We start from the raw sequence: 17,500 nt of genomic DNA on the forward strand, positions 1-17,500 counted from the left end.
GGAACAGGGCTCTATAGGGCTCTGGTCAAAGTAGTGCACTATATAGGGAACAGGGCTCTATAGGGGTTTGGTCAAAGTAGTGCACTATATAGGGAACAGGGCTCTATAGGGCTCTGGTCAAAGTAGCGCACTATATACGGAACAGGGCTCTATAGGGGTCTGGTCAAAGTAGTGCACTATATAGGGAACAGGGCTCTATAGGGCTCTGGTCAAAGTAGTGGACTATATAGGGAACAGGGTGCCATTTGGGAGACAGCCAAGGAGAAGTAGAGAGAGGGCTCAGTCTGTCAATATACCCTAAGTAGCTGAGACACATATAAAACATTTACTATCTCTGAATTCATTACACTAACAGGATAAACTGTGTGTGTGTGTGTGTGTGTGTGTGTGTGTGTGTGTGTGTGTGTGTGTGTGTGTGTGTGTGTGTGTGTGTGTGTGTGTGTGTGTGTGTGTGTGTGTGTGTGTGTGTGTGTGTGTGTTACTCCAAGAGAGTAAGTTCTGGGAATTGAATGTGAAAGTTAAAAGAAATCTTCTTCTTCTAGTTCATGAATAACTCAGGTGGCGTCTAGTTGTCAGGAAACAGGTGGCCGTGTTTTAAAAATCATCCCAAACAACAACAGCCATGGGAGGAGAAAACAATGCCAGGGAAACATCAAAGTGAAGGAGACAGAACACACCAAACAGCTTGCTGATCCCAGACCAGATTCTATTTAAAACGGCTTGCTGATCCCAGACCAGATTCTATGTAAAACAGCTTGCTGATCCCAGACCAGATTCTATGTAAAACAGCTTGCTGATCCCAGACCAGATTCTATTTAAAACAGCTTGCTGATCCCAGACCAGATTCTATTTAAAACAGCTTGCTGATCCCAGACCAGATTCTATTTAAAACAGCTTGCTGATCCCAGACCAGATTCTATGTAAAACAGCTTGCTGATCCCAGACCAGATTCTATGTAAAACAGCTTGCTGATCCCAGACCAGATTCTATGTAAAACGGCTTGCTGATCCCAGACCAGATTCTATTTAAAACAGCTTGCTGATCCCAGACCAGATTCTATGTAAAACGGCTTGCTGATCCCAGACCAGATGTAAAACGGTGAGAGATATTAAAAGAAGTAGCTAAATAACAAGGTACAAGGTAACAAGTTTACTCCCTATAGAGACCCATTAACTCTACTAGAAACCCCCTAACTACTAGGAACCCCTCTCTACTGGGAACCCCTCTCTACTAGGAACCCCTCTCTACTGGGAACCCCTCTCTACTGGGAACCCCTCTCTACTAGGAACCCCTCTCTACTAGGAACCCCTCTCTACTGGGAACCCCTCTCTACTAGGAACCCCTCTCTACTGGGAACCCCTCTCTACTAGGAACCCCTCTCTACTGGGAACCCCTCTCTACTAGAAACCCCTCTCTACTAGAAACCCCTCTCTACTGGGAACCCCTAACTACTAGGAACCCCTCTCTACTGGGAACCCCTCTCTACTAGAAACCCCTCTCTACTAGAAACCCCTCTCTACTAGAAACCCCTAACTACTAGGAACCCCTCTCTACAAGGACGCCCCTCTCTACTAGGAACCCCTCTCTACTGGGAACCCCTCTCTACTAGGAACCCCTCTCTACTGGGAACCCCTCTCTACTAGGAACCCCTCTCTACTGGGAACCCCTCTCTACTAGAAACCCCTCTCTACTAGGAACCCCTCTCTACTGGGAACCCCTCTCTACTAGGAACCCCTCTCTACTAGAAACCCCTCTCTACTGGGAACCCCTCTCTACTAGGAACCCCTCTCTACTAGGAACCCCTCTCTACTAGGAATCCCTCTCTACTAGGAACCCCTCTCTACTAGGACACCCCTCTCTACTAGGAACCCCTCTCTACTAGAAACCCCTCTCTACTAGGAACCCCTCTCTACTAGGAACCCCTCTCTACTAGGACACTCCTGTTCACTAGCAACCCCTCTCTACTAGGACACTCCTCTCTACTAGGAACCCCTAACTACTAGGATGCCCCTCTCTACTAGGAACTCCTCTCTACAAGGACGCCCCTCTCTACTAGGAACCCCTCTCTACTAGGAACCCCTCTCTACTAGGAACCCCTCTCTACTAGGAATCCCTCTCTACTAGGAACCCCTCTCTACTAGGAACCCCTAACTACTAGGATGCCCCTCTCTACTAGGAACCCCTCTCTACTAGGAACCCCTAACTACTAGGAACCCCTCTCTACTAGGAACCCCTAACTACTAGGATGCCCCTCTCTACTAGGAACCCCTCTCTACTAGGAACCCCTCTCTACTAGGAACCCCTAACTACTAGGATGCCCCTCTCTACTAGGAACTCCTCTCTACTAGGAAGCCCCTCTCTACTAGGAACCCCTCTCTACTAGGACACTCCTCTCTACTAGGAACCCCTCTCTACTAGAACACCCTCTCTACTAGGACACTCCTCTCTACTAGGAACCCCTCTCTACTAGGAACACCTCTCTCCCTCTCTCCATAGTAAGTCTGTGTGTAACAGGGCTGAACAGGAATAATTGTGTTGGTGTATCTCTGCACTCCTCCCTCCCTCCCTCTTTCTCTATTTCTCTCTCCCTCTCTGTCGCTCTTCCTCCCTTCCACTCTCTCCCACTCCCTCCTTCCCTCGTTTCCACTCTCTCTCTACGCCCCCCCCCCCACTCTCTATTTCCCTCCCTCACTCCCTCTCACAGTGTAGAATAGAGATTACTTTAATGTGGGGATGAAAGCAGTATTAAACAGAGATGACCTTAGTGTAGGGATGAAAGCAGTATTAAACAGAGATGACCTTACCATAGTGATGAAAGCAGTATTAATCAGAGATATTACTCACTAATGTTCAGTCTATGGACAATAAAGTAGGTGAGCACCAGGGCGAGGATCTCCTTCCAGAGAGACATCAGGGTCTGTAACATACTCTGTTTCAAAGGATCATGGCTCCCTCCGGATACACTGTCCCCGTCCATACAGCCAGCTGGGTTCTCAGTACATCGTGCAGACAGGAAAAAACACCTCTCCAGGAAGAAGAAAGGTGGTGGTGTATGTTTCATGGTGTGATTGTCATAACGTAAAGAAACTTAAGTCCTTTTGTTCACCCGACCTAGAATATCTCCCAATCAAATGCCGACCGTATTACCTCCCAAGATAATTCTCTTTAGTTATAGTTACAGCCGTTGTAGTTACAGCAGATACCACGACGGCCCTTCAAGGAACTACACTGGACTTTTTGCAAACTGGAAAAACATATCCTGAGGCTGCATTTATTGTAGCTGGGGATTTTAACAAAGCAAATTTGAGGAAAACGCTACCGAAGTTCTATCAACACATTGAGTGTAGTTCTCGCGCTGGAAAAACACTGGATCACTGCTACTCCCTCTTCCAGGATACCTACAAGGCCCTCCCCCACCTTCCCTTTGGCAAATCAGATCACAACTCCATTTTGCTCCTCCCTTCCTATAGACAGAAACTCAAACAGGAAGTACCCTTGCTAAGGTCTATTCAACACTGGTCTGACCAATGAGAATCCATGCTTCAAGATTGTTTTGATCACACGGACTGGCATACTGTATGTTCCGGTTTGCCTCTGAGAATTGCATGGACGTATACATAGACACAGTGAATGAGTTCATCAGGAAGTGCATAGGGGATGTTGTTCCCACTGTGACTATTAAAACCTACCCAAACCAGAAACCGTGGATAGATGGCGGCATTTGCTCAAAACTGAAAGCGTGAACTACTGCATTTAACCATGGCAAGATGACTGGAAACAGTCCAGTTATCTCCTTCGTAAGACAATCAAACAGGCAAAATGCAATTCAACGGCTCAGACATGAGACGATTACAAAGGGAAAACCAGCCACTTCCTGGACATCGACGCCTTGCTCCCGGACAAACTGAACACCTTCTTTAAGGATAACAACGTGCCCCACCCCCTCCTATTCTGTGCCCGATGTGAGTAAGACATTTAAGCGTGTTAACCCTCGCAAGGCTGCCGGCCCAGATGGTATCCCTAGCCGCGTCCTCAGAGCATGCGCAGACGAGCTGGTTGGAGTGTTTACGGACATATTCAATCTCTCCCTATCCCAGTCTGCTGTCCCCACTTGCTTCAATATGTCCACCATTGTTCCTGTACCCAAGAAAGCAAAGGTAACTGAACTAAATGACTATCTCCCTGTAGCACTCACTTCTGTTATCATGGAGTACTTTGAGAGGCTAGTCAAGGATCATATCACCTCTACCTTACCTGACATCCTAGACCCACTTCAACTTGTTTACCGCCCCAATAGGTCCACAGACGATGCAATCGCCATCATACTGCACACTGCCCTATCCCATCTGGACAAAAATGTTAGTTAATGCCACTCCGACATTGCTCGTCCTAATATTTATATATTTCTTAATTCCATTCTTTTATTTTTTACATTTGTGTATTGTTGTGAATTATTAGATATTACTGCACTGATGGAGCGAGGAACACAAGCATTTCACTACACCAGCAAAAACATCTGCTAAATATTTGATTTGATATAGACACACACACATTGTTGAAACTCTTCTGAGTCTCTAGGGTTCCCCAAATGGCGGCCAGCGGGCCAATCTGGCCCTCCAGTAATATTACCCCCCTCCCCCCCAAATTAATTAATATTTTATTAATTTAAAAAATATATACATCGGACCAGAGAAGCAAAAACTCCCAAATGCAATGTCCCAAGAAGGAAGTTACCTCACCTAAATAATGCAAAAGTTACATTTTACCTTCATTCATGAGGAGAGAGAGGAGGAGATGGTCAACTAATGAAGCAGGCAGCGGACCATTTAGTGGTGCTGAAACGTAAAGCTGGACCTGCAGCCCAACCAATAGGAGGTGAACAGCGCCTGGTGCTGAAACGTAAAGCTGGACCTGCAGCACAACCAATAGGAGGTGAACAGCGCCTGGTGCTGAAACGTAAAGCTGGACCTGCAGCACAACCAATAGGAGGTGAACAGCGCCTGGTGCTGAAAGGTAAAGCTGGACCTGCAGCACAACCAATAGGAGGTGAACAGCGCCTGGTGCTGAAACGTAAAGCTGGACCTGCAGCACAACCAATAGGAGGTGAACAGCGCCTGGTGCTGAAAGGTAAAGCTGGACCTGCAGCACAACCAATAGGAGGTGAACAGCGCCTGGTGCTGAAACGTAAAGCTGGACCTGCAGCACAACCAATAGGAGGTGAACAGCACCTGGTGCTGAAAATATTGCTAACTTGTTATGCAAGTGTTGCCCAGCAACAGATGGAGAAAACCTACACCAGTAGAGTACGTAATTTCAACAATAATATCCATTTTTATTTGACTTTACAAACAACAAGAGGGCTTAATTGGAGAACAGGAGACAAGACGACTGGATACCGGACCCCTTTCAAGTGGAGATGGGAAGCTACTTCTTCAGAGCGAAGGCCCATATAAAGAACTTAACTGGCTGAGCTAGGCTATGTGGGGGCGAAGGCCCATATAAAGAACTTAACTGGCTGAGCTAGGCTATGTGGGGGCGAAGGCCCATATAAAGAACTTAACTGGCTGAGCTAGGCTATGTGGGGGCGAAGGCCCATATAAAGAACTTAACTGGCTGAGCTAGGCTATGTGGGGGCGAAGGCCCATATAAAGAACTTAACTGGCTGAGCTAGGCTATGTGGGGGCGAAGGCCCATATAAAGAACTTAACTGGCTGAGCTAGGCTATGTGGGGGCGAAGGCCCATATAAAGAACTTAACTGGCTGAGCTAGGCTATGTGGGGGCGAAGGCCCATATAAAGAACTTAACTGGCTGAGCTAGGCTATGTGGGGGCGAAGGCCCATATAAAGAACTTAACTGGCTGAGCTAGGCTATGTGGGGGCGAAGGCCCATATAAATAACTTAACTGGCTGAGCTACAACTCAAGCTTCACTTGCAGGTGTAAATCGATCCAAACATTGTCAGCACATAAAAGGCATGTTTCTTTATTCCGTTGTATTCCTCTGACACCCAAACACACACAAGGACTCGACACTCCTGATCTCATCCCTGATTTGAATGATGATGTCTGGAATTCAATTATCTGTTTGAATTGCGGCCTCATCCATCGAGGGTATCGCTTTCTTAGCAAGGGAGGAGAATTCTCCATCTGGGCAGACTGTGAGATGGTCACGTACAGACGTCCTTGGGCGAGTTAGGCTGCAGTAGTCTTCAAATCTGGTGGAGAAGATGTCCCTCAGCTGCTTGATGATATCTTCCATCAGCTCTGTGGCGATGCTGTGGCCTGGTCCCTCTACTTGTCGTTTCTTCAGTGTGCTGAAGTCTTCCATCAGCTCTGTGACGATGCTGTGGCCTGGTCCCTCTACTTGTCGTTTCTTCAGTGTGCTGAAGTCTTCCATCAGCTCTGTGGCGATGCTGCGGCCTGGTCCCTCTACTTGTCGTTTCTTCAGTGTGCTGAAGTCTTCCATCAGCTCTTTGACGATGCTGTGGCCTGGTCCCTCTGCCTGTCGTTTCTTCAGTGTGCTGAAGTGCAGTATCCTTCCAGAGGACAAGTCTAAATCCAACAACTCAAGCTTCCAAGCAAAGGCCTCAAGTCCACGACTGTTTCCCTCTTCCTTGTAACTGCAGATTTAACCGGTTTAAGTGACAGAATATGTCAGCCAAAAAAATCTGTGTGTGTATCTTGCAGTGAACGCTTCAATTGTTCTGCGTCGGGCCTCTGGGGCGGGAAGGCAACTTTGAAAGTTCCATGCTCAGATTCATAATGACGTCTGAGGTTAAATTATTTTTGCAAACAGAGATATTTTCAATGCAAATAAGACACACTGGCTTGGCATTGGAGAAAGATGGTTAGATGAATGCATATCTCTCTGTACATTCCTCCCTGGAAACCTCCGATTTTCATTATCCAACGTTCTTTTCATACTTTTTTCAGAGCGACATTTTCTCTTGCTAATCAAGCTAATTGTTCTGAAATTATTTATATCTTTTTTATGTTTAAAAAGGGTAGTGGCTACAGTCGGCTACATACACCTGTTTATCCCCACCAATCAAAGCACAGAGAAATAATAATAATAATTGAATAGAGATATTGGTGATTTTATGAGCGTAATGAGATCAAAATGTGTATATTATTGTCACAAAAACGTATTAATAAGTACTAATCAGATGTGTTAAAAATGTTGTTTGATTTGTAGTGAAGGACAATTAATTGTGCTAATATTATATACAAATTATTTTCTGGCCTGCCGACTGTTGGCTCAGAAAAAAATGTGGCCCGGGGCCAAACCTAGCTGACAAACCCTGCCTCATTCATGAAATGAGTAGGTGTGTCCAACCTTTTGACTGGATACAGTACCAGTCAACAGCTGGGACGCACCTACTCATTCCAGGGTTTTTCTTCATTTTTACTATTTTCTACATTGTAGAATAATAGTGAAGACATCAACACTATGAAATAACACATATGGAGTCATGTAGTAACCAAAAAAAGTGTTAAACAAATCTAAATATATTTTATATTTGAGATTCTTCAAAGTAGCCACCATTTTCCTTTATGACAGCTTGACAGCTTGGCTCTTGGCATTCTCTCAACCAGCTTCACCTGGAATTCTTTTCCAATAGTCTTTAAGAAGTTCCCACATATGCTGAGCACTTGTTGGCTGCTTTACCTTCTCTCTGCTGTCCAACTCATCCCAAACCATTTCAATTGGATTGAGGTTGGGTGATTGTGGAAGCCAGGTCATCTGATGCAGCACTCCATCACTCTCCTTCTTGGCCAAATAGCCCTTAAACAGCCTGGGGGTGTCATTGTCCAGCCACACTAAGCACAAAACAGATGGGATGGCGTATCGCTGCAGAGTGCTGCGATAGCCATGCTGGTTAAGTGTGCCTTGAATTCTAAATAAATCACTGACAGTGTCACCAGCAAAGCACCCCCATACCAGCACACCTCCTCCTCCATGCTTCACGGTGGGAACCACACATGCAGAGATCATCCATTCACCTGTTCTGCATCTCACAAAGACACAGCGGTTGGAACCAAAACATTTTGGACTTATCAGACCAAAGTACAGATTTCCACCAGTCTAATGTCCATTGCTCATGTTTCTTCGCCCAAGCAAGTCTCTTCTTCTTATTGGTGGCCTATAGTAGTGGTTTCTTTGCAGCAATTCGACCATGAAGGCCTGATTCACCCACTCTCCTCTGAAAAGTTGATGTTGAAATGTGTCTGTTACTTGAACTCTGTGAAGCATTTATTTGGGTTGCAATGTCTGACACTGGTAACTCTAATGAACTTAACCTCTGCAGCATAGGTAAATGTAGGTCTTCCTTTCCTGTGGAGGTCCTCATGACAGCCAGTGTCATTATAGCTCTTGATGGTTTTTGCAACTGCACTTGAAGAAACCTTAAAAGTTCTTGAAATGTTCCGGATTGACTGACTTTCATGTCTTAAAGTAATGATGGACTGTTGTTTCTCTTTGCTTATTTGAGCTGTTCTTGCCATAATATGGACTTGGTCTTTTACCAAATAGGGTTATCTTCTGTTGGCTCATACTAATTGGCTCAAAAGCATTAAGAAAAAAAGAAATTACACAAATTAACTTTTAACAAGGCACACCTGTTAATTCAAATGCATTCCAGGTGAATTTCTCATGAAGCTGGTTGAGAGAATGCCAAGAGTGTTCAAAGCTGTCATCAAGGCAAAGGGGTGGCTACTTTGAAGAATCTCAAATATTTGTTGAAAACTTTGTTGGTTACTACATGACTCCATATGTTTTATTTAATAGTGTTAATGTCTTCACTAATTATTCTACAATGTAGAACATAGTAAAATAAAGAAAAACCCTTGAATGAGGAGGTGTTCTAAACCTTCTGACTGGTGCTGTACATTTAAGCAATGAGGACCGAGGGGGTGTGGTATATGAGCCAATATACCACGACTAAGGGCTGTTCTTATGCACGACACAATGTGGAGTGTCTGGATACAACCCTTAGCCATGGTATATTGGCCATATACCACAAACCCACAGGTGCCTTATTGTTATTATAAACTGGTTACCTAGGTAATTAGAGCAGTGAAAATACATGTTTTGTTATACCCTGATCGGCTGTCAGCCAATCAGCATTCAGGGCTTGAACCACCCTGTTTATAAATATATATATATATATATACAAATATTAAATATATATTATTGAGTTATTTTGTAATCAGTAAGGTACAGTAGCTTTATATTTCAACAATGCCCAGTTCACTAGGAAATGTATTTTTGGAAAAGTGAATTTATTCAAGCTAAATGAGCCTTTTACCTCAGAGGGAAAAGTTAATTTATTCAAGCTAAATGAGCCTTTTACCTCAGAGGGAAAAGTGAATTTATTCAAGCTAAATGAGCCTTTTACCTCAGAGGGAAAAGTTGTGAAGGTTTTATGTATAATCACTAACCGGGTAGAAGTTCTGTTCATTTCATTCAATTTGAAGTTTGATTTCTTCATATTTCTCACGTTGTGTCGGAGCTCCGTGTGTCGGTGTGGTCGTGCATCAGGGGCGCACACACACGCGCGGCTTTGCGAAAACGCTAAACGTTGTTGCCGCTAGTCGACAAATTCAATGAAGTTGATCAGTGTTAACAGTGATCCCTATATTGAATGTGCACAGGACATGGAAGTGAAGACGTCTGTTTTAGACAGAAGATTATATCATGTGGTCAATAGGAGAATGTCAGTTGCAGTATGGATGTCTGTTTCTGTTTTCATGTGGCCCTGCTTTATTCTGGACCTGGAGGATAACTATGGCCCTGTTTCAGAAGACCATTCAGTGGTGAGGCTGCTTCAGTCTGGTCCAGCTCACCTTTAACCCCTATAGAAGGCCATTCAGTGGTCCAGCCCACCTTTAACCCCTATAGAAGACCATTCAGTGGTGAGGCTGCTTCAGCCTGGTCCAGCCCACCTTTAACCCCTATAGAAGACCATTCAGTGGTCCAGCCCACCTTTAACCCCTATAGAAGACCATTCAGTGGTGAGGCTGCTTCAGCCTGGTCCAGCTCACCTTTAACCCCTATAGAAGACCATTCAGTGGTGAGGCTGCTTCAGTCTGGTACAGACAAATCCCAGCACACGCACATACACCCTCACACACACACATACACCCACATTACTCACCTCTCTCTGAAGCCGGAGCCAGATCAATGAAGCTACGACACTTCTCACCTGAGAGAAAGATAGAGACAGAGAGAGAGAGGGAGGGAGGGAGGGCGGGAGGGAGAGAGAGAGAGAGATATCTGTTAACATAAAGAATTTAAACTAATTCAAACCTAAAACTGACCCGACCAACACTACACCTCTCTCTTAGGATTTTATTCTCCATAGACAACAGAACCTAGTAAATAGTCTCAGGATGTGACTCTCCCATAGACAACAGAACCTAGTAAATAGTCTCAGGATGTGACTCTCCCATAGACATCAGAACCTAGTAAATAGTCTCAGGATGTGACTCTCCATAGACAACAGAACCTAGTAAATAGTCTCAGGATGTGACTCTCCATAGACAACAGAACCCAGTAAATAGTCTCAGGATGTGACTCTCCATAGACAACAGAACCTAGTAAATAGTCTCAGGATGTGACTCTCCCATAGACAACAGAACCTACTAAATAGTCTCAGGATGTGACTCTCCATAGACAACAGAACCTAGTAAATAGTCTCAGGATGTGACTCTCCATAGACAACAGAACCTAAAAAATGTCTCAGGATGTGACTCTCCCATAGACAACAGAACCTACTAAATAGTCTCAGGATGTGACTCTCCATAGACAACAGAACCCAGTAAATAGTCTCAGGATGTGACTCTCCATAGACATCAGAACCTAGTAAATAGTCTCAGGATGTGACTCTCCCATAGACAACAGAACCTAGTAAATAGTCTCAGGATGTGACTCTCCATAGACAACAGAACCTAGTAAATAGTCTCAGGATGTGACTCTCCTTAGACAACAGAACCTAGTAAATAGTCTCAGGATGTGACTCTCCCATAGACAACAGAACCTAGTAAATAGTCTCAGGATGTGACTCTCCCATAGACAACAGAACCTAGTAAATAGTCTCAGGATGTGACTCTCCCATAGACAACAGAACCTAGTAAATAGTCTCAGGATGTGACTCTCCATAGACAACAGAACCTAGTAAATAGTCTCAGGATGTGACTCTCCCATAGACAACAGAACCTAGTAAATAGTCTCAGGATGTGACTCTCCTTAGACAACAGAACCTAGTAAATAGTCTCAGGATGTGACTCTCCCATAGACAACAGAACCTAGTAAATAGTCTCAGGATGTGACTCTCCCATAGACAACAGAACCTAGTAAATAGTCTCAGGATGTGACTCTCCATAGACAACAGAACCTAGTAAATAGTCTCAGGATGTGACTCTCCCATAGACAACAGAACCTAAAAAATGTCTCAGGATGTGACTCTCCATAGACAACAGAACCTAGTAAATAGTCTCAGGATGTGACTCTCCATAGACAACAGAACCTAGTAAATAGTCTCAGGATGTGACTCTCCCATAGACAACAGAACCTAGTAAATAGTCTCAGGATGTGACTCTCCATAGACAATAGAACCCAGGATGTGACTCTCCATAGACAACAGAACCCAGGATGTGACTCTCCCATAGACAACAGAACCCAGGATGTGACTCTCCATAGACAACAGAACCCAGGATGTGACTCTCCATAGACAACAGAATCCAGGATGTGACTCTCCCATAGACAACAGAACCCAGGATGTGACTCTCCCATAGACAACAGAACCCAGGATGTGACTCTCCATAGACAACAGAACCCAGGATGTGACTCTCTCCATAGACAACAGAACCCAGGATGTGACTCTCCATAGACAACAGAACCCAGGATGTGACTCTCTCCATAGACAACAGAACCCAGGATGTGACAGATGGTTCTGTTGTCTATGGAGAGTCACATCCTGTCCAGACAGGACACAGTAAAGAGTGTAAATATTGAAAGGCTATAGGATTCTATCTGGATGTGTTTTGTCAGCTATGTACCTTTTAAAGGCAATGTTCCTGCTCTTTCCCAGAGCCCCACATTCACAGTAACCGCTGCATGTGTCCACTCCATCTGGAGGTTATTTTAAATGGAGCGTAGCTGGAATAGAATCCCAGACCTTATTCTCCATTGACAACAGAACATAGTAATTCCTTTTAAATGGCACAAAGCTGACAAATCACAATGGGATTAAATCCCAGGCCTTATTCTCCCTTGACAAATCAACATAGTACATAATGAAAAGACAAACACTTGTGGAGGACAAAGCCTAGGACAGATTGTTTTGGGGAGTCTGCCAGAAGAGTTTCAATTCAGAGTTTTAAAGAACTTTTTGAAGAAAGGGATATTGTTAACGACAAAGAGAGCAGCTGGAATTAAATCTGGATGAATGGGACTGGATGAAAAACACTGAACTTCAGACTGGAAAAGTGTGTGTGTGTATGTGTGTGTGTGTGTGTGTGTGAGAGAGAGAGTCACACACCCACACACTCGATGCAACAAGGTCTTCTCTGTCTCTCTGTCTCTATGTCTCTCTGTCTCTCTGTCTCTCTCTCTCTCTCTCTCTCTCTCTCTCTCTCTCTCTCTCTCTCTCTGTCTCTCTCTCGCTGTCTCTCTCTCTCTCTCTCTCTCTCTCTCTCTCTCTCTCTCTCTCTCTCTCTCTTTGTGTCTCTCTCTCTCTGAGCTGATCCTGGACCTGTCTAAAGGTAACTTCTACAACTATAGTAGCTTGTAAACATGTCTGGAAGTTAATCACTAATGGAACAGGTTGATGTAATGGACTGAGCTCGTTATGGGTTCATTAGTTAATTGATGGTCGTTATGGGTTCATTAGTTAATTGATGGTCGTTATGGGTTCATTAGTTAATTGATGGTCGTTATGGGTTCATTAGTTAATTGATGGTTGTTATGGGTTCATTAGTTAATTGATGGTCGTTATGGAGGTTTGCTAGTTAATTGATGGTCGTTATGGTTTCATTAGTTAATTGATGGTCGTTATGGGTTCATTAGTTAATTGATGGTCAGTTATGAGTTCATTAGTTAATTGATGGTCAGTTATGGGTTCATTAGTTAATTGATGGTCGTTATGGGTTCATTAGTTAATTGATGGTCGTTATGGGTTCATTAGTTAATTGATGGTCGTTATGGGTTCATTAGTTAATTGATGGTCGTTATGGAGGTTCGTTAAATGGCAACAGATCTGTCTATCATCCCTGTAGGATGTGATCGTTCCTCTCTCTCTCAGTGGGCACACACACGGGGCCTGGCACAGTTACCATATAACCACATAACCAACGGTTAGGGATGATGACCGTCGTGAACATAAACAGCCATAAGGGTTTTTTTGTGGAACGAACAGCTGACTGGAGACGGGATGGTAGGGAATTTGTGCTACTTCCTGTCCACACTAATCTGATCTGATATTGACTACACTATCTAGCTACTTCTCTCTGGTCACTGATCTGATCTGATATTGACTACACTATCTAGCTACTTCCCCCTCCTCACTGATCTGATCTGATATTGACTACACTATCTAGCTACTTCCCCCTCCTCACTGATCTGATATTGACTACACTATCTAGCTACTTCCCTATCCTTACTGATCTGATATTGACTACACTATCTAGCTACTTCCCTCTCCTTACTGACCTGATATTGACTACACTATCTAGCTACTTCCCCCTCCTCACTGATCTGATCTGATATTGACTACACTATCTAGCTACTTCCCCCTCCTCACTGATCTGATCTGATATTGACTACATTATCTAGCTACTTCCCCCTCCTCACTGATCTGATCTGATATTGACTACACTATCTAGCTACTTCCCCCTCCTCACTGATCTGATATTGACTACACTATCTAGCTACTTCCCTCTCCTTACTGATCTGATATTGACTACACTATCTAGCTACTTCCCTCTCCTTACTGATCTGATATTGACAACACTATCTAGCTACTTCCCCCTCCTCACTGACCTGATTTTGACTGCACTATCTAGCAACTTCCCTCTCCTCACTGATCTGATATTGACAACACTATCTAGCTACTTCCCCCTCCTCACTGACCTGATATTGACTACACTATCTAGCTACTTCCCTCTCCTCACTGATCTGATCTGATATTGACTACACTATCTAGCTACTTCCCTATCCTCGCTGAGATGATATTGACTACACTATCTAGCTACTTCCCTCTCCTCACAGATCTGATATTGACTACACTATCTAGCTACTTCTCCCTCTTCACTGATCTGATATTGACTACACTATCTAGCTACTTCCCTCTCCTCACTGATCTGATCTGATATTGACTACACTATCTAGCTACTTCCCTCTCCTCACTGACCTGATATTGACAACACTATCTAGCTACTTCCCCCTCCTCACTGATTTTATATTGACTACACTATCTAGCTCCTTCCCCCTCCTCACTGATTTGATATTGACTACACTATCTAGCTACTTCCCTCTCTATACAGCTGGAGAGCAATGCTCAGCAAGCGGGAGCGAAGGACACTGTCCCCTTGTTGTTGTGTTGCCATCTTGCAGCTCAAACTGTCCCCGCTGTGTAGTCGACTATATCATGGTGACATCCAGATGGTGACGACCAATCAAGGGGGATGGAACGAATCAAGTGGGATGGAACGAATCAAGTGGGATGGAACGAATCAAGGGGGATGGAACGAATCAAGTGGGATGGAACCAATCAAGGGGGATGGAACAAATCAAGGGGGATGGAACCAAGCAAGGGGGATGGAACCAATCAAGTGTGATGGAACCAATCAAGTGGGATGGAACCGATCTAGGGGGATGGAACAAATCAAGGGGGATGGAACCAATCAAGTGGGATGGAACCAATCAAGTGGGATGGAACCGATCAAGGGGGATGGAACCGATCAAGGGGGATGGAGCCAATCAAGGGGGATGGAACCAATCAAGGGGGATGGAACCAATCAAGTGGGATGGAACCAATCAAGGGGGATGGAACCAATCAAGGGGGATGGAACCAATCAAGTGGGATGGAACCAATCAAGGGGGATGGAACCAATCAAGGGGGATGGAACCAATCAAGGGGGATGGAACCAATCAAGGGGGATGGAACCAATCAAGTGGGATGGAACCAATCAAGGGGGATGGAACTCACGTCGGCAAGTACCTGGATAAAACACTGTTCCACTGGTCATTTACACTGGCTGGTATCTCAGCTGCGTGACAGACAGCACCAGTCAAACGTTTGGACTCATCTACTCAATCTACTCATTTATTTTTACTTTTCTCTACCTTGTAGAATTATAGTGAAGACCTCAAAACTATGAAATAACACATATGGAATCTCGTAGTAACCACCACATGGTGTAATTAAAGCCTCAAGCCGTGGTGTAACTCTGTTGCTGCAGTTACACCACAGTTTGGTGTTTTATTTGGAGATTGGATTGATCACCAGACACCCCAGTGCATTCAATCCTGCCACCATCACCAGACACCCCAATGCATTCATCCCTGCCCCCATCACCAGACACCCCAATGCATTCAACCCTGCCCCCATCACCAGACACCCCAATGCATTCATCCCTGCCCCCATCACCAGACACCCCAATGCATTCATCCCTGCCCCCATCACCAGACACCCCAATGCATTCATCCCTGCCCCCATCACCAGACACCCCAATGCATTCAACCCTGCCCCCATCACCAGACACCCCAGTGCATTCAACCCTGCCCCCATCACCAGACACCCAAATGCCACCAGACTTTAGTCCGGTTTCCGGTTGATGGCTTCAGCGAGGTCAGAAGTGGATACCTGCGCAAAGGAAGTTTTTTTAAAGAGCCGCTGAAGGTGTGTAGTAAACGGCTCTCTATCCACTGGATGTGTACCAAACTCACTAAAAGTGGCAGTAATAAAGCCTCTCTTGAAAAAGCCAAACCTTGACCCAGAAAATATTAAAAACTATCGGCCTATATCGAATCTTCCATTCCTCTCAAAATTTTAGAGAAGGCTGTTGCGCAGCAACTCACTGCCTTCCTGAAGACAAACAATGTATACGAAATGCTTCAGTCTGGTTTTAGACCCCATCATAGCACTGAGACGGCACTTGTGAAGGTGGTAAATGACATTTTAATGGCATCGGACCGAGGCTCTGCATCTGTCCTCGTGCTCCTAGACCTTAGTGCTGCTTTTGATACCATTGATCACCACATTCTTTTGGAGAGATTGGAAACCCAAATTGGTCTACACGGACATGTTCTGGCCTGGTTTAGATCTTATCTGTCGGAAAGATATCAGTTTGTCTCTGTGAATGGTTTGTCCTCTGACAAATCAACTGTAAATTTCGGTGTTCCTCAAGGTTCCGTTTTAGGACCACTATTGTTTTCACTATATATTTTACCTCTTGGGGATGTTATTCGAAAACATAATGTAAACTTTCACTGCTATGCGGATGACACACAGCTGTACATTTCAATGAAACATGGTGAAGCCCCAAAATTGCCCTCGCTAGAAGCATGTGTTTCAGACATAAGGAAGTGGATGGCTGCAAACTTTCTACTATTAAACTCGGACAAAACAGAGATGCTTGTTCTAGGTCCCAAGAAACAAAGAGATCTTCTGTTGAATCTGACAATTAATCTTAATGGTTGTACAGTCGTCTCAAATAAAACTGTGAAGGACCTCGGCGTTACTCTGGACCCTGATCTCTCTTTTGAAGAACATATCAAGACCATTTCGAGGACAGCTTTTTCCATCTACGTAACATTGCAAAAATCAGAAACTTTCTGTCCAAAAATGATGCATAAAAATTAATCCATGCTTTTGTTACTTCTAGGTTAGACTACTGCAATGCTCTATTTTCCGGCTACCCGGATAAAGCACTAAATAAACTTCAGTTAGTGCTAAATACGGCTGCTAGAATCCTGACTAGAACCAAAAATTTGATCATATTACTCCAGTGCTAGCCTCTCTACACTGGCTTCCTGTCAAAGCAAGGGCTGATTTCAAGGTTTTACTGCTAACCTACAAAGCATTACATGGGCTTGCTCCTACCTATCTCTCTGATTTGGTCCTGCCGTACATACCTACACGTACGCTACGGTCACAAGACGCAGGCCTCCTATTTGTCCCTAGAATTTCTAAGCAAACAGCTGGAGGCAGGGCTTTCTCCTATAGAGCTCCATTTTTATGGAACGGTCTGCCTACCCATGTCAGAGACGCAAACTCGGTCTCAACCTTTAAGTCTTTACTGAAGACTTATCTCTTCAGTGGGTCATATGATTGAGTGTAGTCTGGCCCAGGAGTGGGAAGGTGAACGGAAAGGCTCTGGAGCAACGAACCGCCCTTGCTGTCTCTGCCTGGCCGGTTCCCCTCTTTCCACCGGGATTCTCTGCCTCTAACCCTATTACAGGGGCTGAGTCACTGGCTTGCTGGGGCTCTCTCATGCCG

At 44.6% G+C, this 17,500-nt stretch overlaps 1 protein-coding gene across 1 annotated transcript in view; it reads right to left on the reverse strand.

Moving 5' to 3' along the window:
- Positions 1-17,500, reverse strand: part of LOC109886828 (germ cell-specific gene 1-like protein) — a 46,458-nt gene that overhangs the window by 18,412 nt on the left and 10,546 nt on the right. Inside the window, 1 exon segment of the mRNA XM_031820376.1 lies at positions 10,157-10,204. Within this exon segment, the coding sequence (XP_031676236.1) occupies positions 10,157-10,204 (48 nt within the window).

The sequence above is a fragment of the Oncorhynchus kisutch genome, unplaced genomic scaffold (genome assembly GCF_002021735.2).
Source record: "Oncorhynchus kisutch isolate 150728-3 unplaced genomic scaffold, Okis_V2 scaffold3306, whole genome shotgun sequence".
NCBI lineage: Eukaryota > Metazoa > Chordata > Actinopteri > Salmoniformes > Salmonidae > Oncorhynchus > Oncorhynchus kisutch.